This window comes from Onychostoma macrolepis, chromosome 25 (assembly GCF_012432095.1).
Source record: "Onychostoma macrolepis isolate SWU-2019 chromosome 25, ASM1243209v1, whole genome shotgun sequence".
Taxonomy (NCBI): Eukaryota; Metazoa; Chordata; class Actinopteri; order Cypriniformes; family Cyprinidae; genus Onychostoma; species Onychostoma macrolepis.
In genome coordinates, this window is record NC_081179.1 from 22,605,033 (window position 1) to 22,611,490 (window position 6,458).

General features: G+C 38.4%; 1 protein-coding gene across 1 annotated transcript; it reads right to left on the bottom strand.

Moving 5' to 3' along the window:
- Positions 1-1,238: 1,238 nt before the first annotated feature.
- Positions 1,239-4,203, bottom strand: irx3b (iroquois homeobox 3b). Its single transcript, XM_058767147.1, has 2 exons — positions 3,859-4,203; positions 1,239-2,904 (listed from the first exon to the last, which is right to left on the bottom strand). The coding sequence occupies exons 1-2, from the start codon at positions 4,051-4,053 to the stop codon at positions 2,047-2,049; spliced, it is 1,053 nt and encodes a 350-aa protein (XP_058623130.1). The 5' UTR covers positions 4,054-4,203; the 3' UTR covers positions 1,239-2,046.
- Positions 4,204-6,458: the final 2,255 nt, after the last annotated feature.

Genomic DNA, 6,458 nt, shown 5'->3' on the forward strand with positions numbered 1-6,458 from the left:
ATCTCTGATTGCATCTCTAGGTGTTTCCACTTCCTAGGATAATAACTTTCAAGAAACTAAACTGTTCAGTCACAGTTTTAGCCCTAAATGTAGTACAGGACATCACTTAAGAGCCCACATACCACAAGAATGCCACTATATCTTGAGCAACAACAGGCCTAGTGAAATATTAGTATAAAATGACTGCAGAGTAGAACGTAAACACTCTGGTCCCTCTCCATTTGCGTTAATACTTACTCAAGAAAACAATATATTACCATAATTGTTCTGTATCTCCTGTGACAAGGCCTTGTGGGAACAGGGTGAGGAATTTTTACACTGAATGGAGAGAGACCTCAGTCTGTCCTCCTTCTCCCCCAGTCCAGACGAGGGTCTTTTGTGTGGCGTGAAAGCGTTTCCCTCAGAACGCAAGCATGAAATCAGCGCGGCCTCCCTATCTGTGCCGTCTGTCCTCTAGAGACACACAAACAAACCCAAAAGGGTTAACCTTTAACACACACTCAGATAGTTGTGGTTTATATACAGAAACTAAATTTGACCTGCTCATCAATACCATCAATTCTTTTCAGTTTAATTACAGATGCAGATCTACAAACAGCAAGACAGAAGAAATGCCCAACCCTCAAGTTTCTATGATATTCTGGTCTCTAGTTTTATTGTATTTCATCATTTGGAAATGTAATCGGGCAGCTTTCCTCGACAAGCCATTCGTTTTGAGGTGTAATTCATATCTGTAAGCTACAGGTTAGCATACATGCTAGGGATGTTTGTTAAATTATGAGGAGTAGTAATTGTGACGCTTGTCAAAGCGAACAGCACTATGGTCTCCATCTATGATCTAATGGCCCGAAGCAGAGGAGATAGCAGAACATGTAAAGGTTTTAACTGGGGTCTCTTGGCTGCCTGTAGATGGCGCTCTAAAGCAGAGCAGTTCATCTGTGTGACAGCATGTCAATCCTGAAACAACAATGAGACAACTTCAAGAAAAACAAGTCATCTCAAGTGTAGCTTGACAAAAATGATTTTATGTGACCCAAGAAAAAAATATGATGTCCATTGAGATTAAGGCACTGGACAACCATTATATATTTAAAATAATGTTTGATGACACAAATCTGTGCTTTTTATGGTTCTTGTTGATTATTAATATTGTAAGGAACTAGTGTTGTTTTTAATTCTCATTAATTAGATTTAACTAAGATATCTATTGAAAAAGAGTGAAAACGAGAGAGAATAAATTCATTATGACAATTGCGATTTCATTTTAATATTCAAAATATATGTCTTTGTACAATATTTCAAGTAGGTACATTTCCATTTCATTTACAAAACCATTTCAAATATTTATTTTGTTTTACCCTATTTAAAATATTCAGACAAAACATGACATATAAAATGCAACGTGACAAACAATGACAGGTTTTTAAAATCCAAGGCATTTGGGAAAACAAAACAACAACAACAACAACAATAAAATTAATAACTGTCAAATCACTTTTTAAGACAAGCATAAATTCTGGTATGATATTATTGCGAATCTTTAAAACAGATGTGCTAAAATAAGACAAGGATGTGGATGCAACACAAATCGTAATTCATGCGAACAAAACGGTGAGTGTGTTTTAGAGGACTTTTAAAATTCCCAAATAGGCACTATTTCCTCCATGAATTATTAGTACTCTCCGTGACTAATTCTGTAATCGTACAATCTATTCATTTAGATGATTTATTTGTTTTAAATAGGTTACGTCTGAATCCAACCTCAGTGTAAGACTGTTAATAAAAAAAACACAGGATTTATCGAATGATTCTAACAAATTAAAACACAATGAAATGTATGTTTACAAGTCGGCAATATAAAATATATTCTAATATAATCTCATATCAATTGAAGAGCTAATAGACAGCTTTAATCTATTATAAATTCAGGGCATCCATTATGCAGAAACTGGACATTTCTCTGATTCATAATAAGTGTTACGCTCCCACGAGGAAGGTGAAAAATGTTTGAAAAACATGAAAAAGTCTTTAAATGTGTGATTCGTTTCATAGGCTGTGAGTCCTCTGCTCTCCATGCTTCACGTGTATGTGGCTGTTTGAGGTGGTTTGGTGTTTAAGTCCGAGGTAATGGCTGGTTAAAGCCATCTGATGGGCCGAAAAAGCCATTTTGGTCCAGTTCCTGGCTGTCTGAGCATCACAGTTCCTCTGAATCCACGAGGCCTTTTTGGGACTGTCCGGCGCCGTCGCGGTTTCAGCCAAAGACCAGATCTTTGGTTTCTGAGGCGGACTCACATTATTTGAGGGCTCTTGCGCTGCCGGACTCTTTTTGATTTGGTCCTCCTCTCCTTCATCTGAGTTTGTGTCTCTTCTGTCTTTCATAATATCGTTCATAAAACTCTTCTCTGCTCCCGTGTCGTCATATTCCTCAGAATCCGAAACTTTAGACACTGATTTATCATCGTCCTGATAATCACAATCCTGCTTGTCTTCGATGTTTTCCATGTCAATGTTCTCCAGGTCTATTTCCTCGTCCTCGTCCCTCTTGTCTCCGTCCTCGTTGTCGCTCGTATACACATTTCCTTCCTCGTCGGTTCTTGCTTTGGGAACCCAAGTCATTTTATTCTCTTTTTTCAGTCTTCTGCGGGCGTTGGCGAACCAGGTGGACACCTGAGTGAGGGTCATCTTGGTGATGATGGCCAGCATGATTTTTTCTCCTTTGGTGGGGTACGGGTTTTTCCGGTGTTCGCTGAGCCAGGCCTTCAGGGTGCTGGTGCTCTCACGCGTGGCGTTCTTGGGTCGAGACGGATCGCCAAACTGATACTGGTGTCCGTATGGGTAGAAGGATGCGTGAGGAAACCCTGCGTGCTGAAGCCCAGGACTGTCTTTAAACTCGTACTGGGAGCCCTTAAACAGAAGAAAACAAGTTTATATGAGCACATATGCATCTGAGAGAAATGTGTGCTTATTTACTGCTAAATTTGTTTATATTAATTGGAGAAATATCCCAGTAATGCAAGGAAAAATAAAAAGAAAACTTTATTTAAGAGAGAGAGAGAAAAAAAGAGAGGAATTTTCCAGTGTTTGTATAAATGGAAATACACAGTTATCTCATTTTTATGCGTTTTTTAAATTGTATTATTATTTGTTTATTTGTTGTTTCCCTACCAAATTGGACCCTTAACGTGTATAAAAATAACTTTTGCTATTTTAACTTGATGTAGTAAGTTTTATGAAATCATATTTTTGACCTGAATAAACCAGTCTAACCATTTAAAAGTACTTTCTTTCTTTTTTTTTTTTTTATTCCTCAAGAGTTCTCGAACTGCTTTTGAATATTAAACAAAGACAAACAAATACACTATAGATTCTTCAGGTATACAATAATTTTAGTAATTTGCATAAATACACATTAAGCGTCATTTGTGGACCTTGACAAACGTTTTCACATTTCACTAATAAGACTAAATATGCCATAAGCAACATTTGCCGATTTAAAGAGATCCTAATTTTCTTTAAAAAAAATAAAATAAAAAAACCTTCGTGAGTTGAACTTACAGTTCTTTTGGAGGAAAGGGGGGAAAAAAATCATTAGATAAGCTATTCTTCATTACAGGTTTTTTAGCGTATTTGGTTTTTAAAGCACCGCTAAAAAGATGTGAAATAAACAACTAGAGAAACGAAAAAAGTTATTTTCGCTACTTATACTTAAATAAACGTACTTTTTATTTTTGAGCTGTGCAGTTAATCGGTTTAACGATTAATGCGAACGATATTTTCAAACTTTCCAAGACGCTTGTAAATCCAAATGGTTAGCCTATTATAATCCTCAACTCAAAGATTAATTGTCCACGAACTCACCAGCTGATTGAGCACGGAGAGGTCGCTGGAGTAGGGCAGGAACGCGCTGTATCCCTGCGCGCTGGCGAACGGAGCTCCGTACATGCTGGAGAGGACGCTGGAGAGCGAGCCTGACGCGCTGAGCTCCGCGCCGACGCGCCGCTCCGTGGAGTACAGCGGTCTGATGTACTTATAGCCGAGCTGCGGGAGAGACATGCTGCTGCCAAAGGTCCGAGCGACGGAAAACAATCACAGATCTCGCCTTTGACACGGAGGATCGAGTGGAAACTCGCGGAGAGCTTCGCTGAGAGTTAAAGCCGCTCTCCGCTCTGAGGTGGACTGAGGTCACATTCAGATTGAGTCAGATTGTTCACTACACTCGTGTGATTGACATTTCTAGTGTCTCTCAGGCCCCTCCCATCTCTGAAAACTCTCTCTCTCTCTCTCACACACACACACACACACACACACACACACACACGTAATGTCAGTCGTTGTCGGATAATTTTCAGATTCTATTTCCTATTATCGTTTAATCATATCGAACTTTATTCTGAATAGCCTATTATAACCTTTTTCCATAACAGAAACACGACTGCTTATGAGAGAGAAATAAACTTATATTTGCGTAACATGTGTCAGGAATGGCCAAATCTTCATAAAAATATTAAATAGCCAACAATTTTAAGCAATTTGACTAAATTATTATGACAATAAAATGTTAGATTTATAATAATGGAAAATGTTACGACAATATGGGTGTTAAAAACAGTAAAATAATTAAAAAAAACAAGAGCTTTTGTTATTTGTCATAATAATAATAATAATAATAATAATATAAGGCAATATTTCTGCAAACTGCGATGGATTAAACAAGAGCTTCTGTTAACATTAAGAGAAAATCAAAGAAACAAGAGATACGATATTGAAATTCCAGGAAAAGATTAAATAAATCCTGAAGAGACATATTGATGCTTTATTGTCCTCAGAAAACAGTATGCTGCGATTACATCTCCATCGGTTTATTATGAACACACCACAAATCTTATTTCACAGAATTTAATCCGCTTTATAAAAGAGTTTTTATCCGGCGAAGCAGATGATAATATCACTATTCATCGACATGTGCTTAAATGAACACAGAATAGAAAAAGAAAACGAAACAGCACTGTTCAAGAGAAATGAGAAATAAAAAACGAGAGCGTGAAAATCATTCGCGTTCGTTTATATTATTTTCATACCACTATTTGAAAAACAAACTACACATGACGTTGTATGTTTATAAGTTTAGAGCAGCAGTACGAATGCATCTGTAAATTTATTTGCTGGATTTATATAATATAATAATTGCAAATGTTACATTTCTGTAAAATGGGGGGTGATTTCAATAGGCTACCTTAAAATAAATAAATATGAATAAAAAAGATACATATTGATTTTGTATTATGGTGGATCCATAACGAGCTGTCAAATAATTGTAATAACACGATATTGGTTGCTGTTAAAACAAGATCTATAAAAGATATCCAGTCCGGGAGAGCTAATATCTTCCTTTCGCCAGAATCAAGCACCCTAAATGATTAGCAACTGGTCTTTGAGGAATGCTGATTTGGCCTGATGCTTGGAAAGCGCAATGAAAACCACACATCAGCACTCTCAGGACTTGATTAACTTGCTGCCGAAGAGTCGTCGGTGGATTTGGAGGTTCTCGAGCTCTTCATCAGCTGTATCTCCAGCAGCACTGATCTGCAGAGCTGTGGTGGACATCACCGCAGAGCTTGTTTTAGCGGGATTAGACGCGGCGCTCGACCTGTCAGCAACGATTTGCACGCTGGAGCGAGCTGGTCGGGTGGTAACGAAAAAAGAAATAGTGTTTGCAAATTATCTGAACATCCTATAGCTTGCCATCTTTTGCACCTGCTTTATTTGAGCAGGCAAATGGCCGCTGCAGTCTTGAGGAATCAATACTCTCTTCGCGCGTTTAGCCAGGAGAAACAGACTCCTTATGGCAGTCAAATGGATGACTTCACAGCCAGTTATTCTTAAGTAATAGATACATTGCGCTCAGCCACCCTGAAGAGACAGCAAAACCCATTTCCCCTTCACACCAACAGAAGCGTCGCGCGGCCGCGGACAGGGTCACAGGTTAATGTAATGCACGCTCGCGCAGTTTGTTTTCCTGCGAAGTTTAGATAAGTAGCTGACCAATGAAGCTTGTAATTGCAATATTCCAAAAACTGGTCCCGGATCAGTATATAAATCTCTCCATCCAATTACAAGATGTAATATTTCTGCACTCAAGCTGGTAATGAGCTCTAATGCCTGTGCTGGAGTTAATCCCCCTCGGATGCAGCACAGATCAGATGTTGCCTCTGTAATTAGACTGGCAGAAAATCATTATTTCATGTTCAAATAGAAAATGAGGTTGGTGGGGAAGTTAATTTCTCTCTGCTCTGTCAAGCATGGACAAGAATTTAATGATTTAATTACAGTTGTAAGCTCTTTAGATCAGACTTAAATGGAGCCGAGGGTTTTTTTTTTACTCTTTTTTTTCCTCGCCACAGTTGTGTAAAAGGCTACAGCGACTCAAAGCCTTTGACACGAGCTCAGAGAGCGCGGGG

Coding starts and splice junctions, on each gene's coding strand:
- irx3b (XM_058767147.1), bottom strand. CDS start 4,053: ATGTCTCTCCCGCAGCTCGGCTATAAGTACATCAGACCGCTGTACTCC. Junction 2,905..3,858: donor TCTCCGTGCTCAATCAGCTG/GTGAGTTCGTGG, acceptor CTTCTGTTTAAG/GGCTCCCAGTACGAGTTTAA.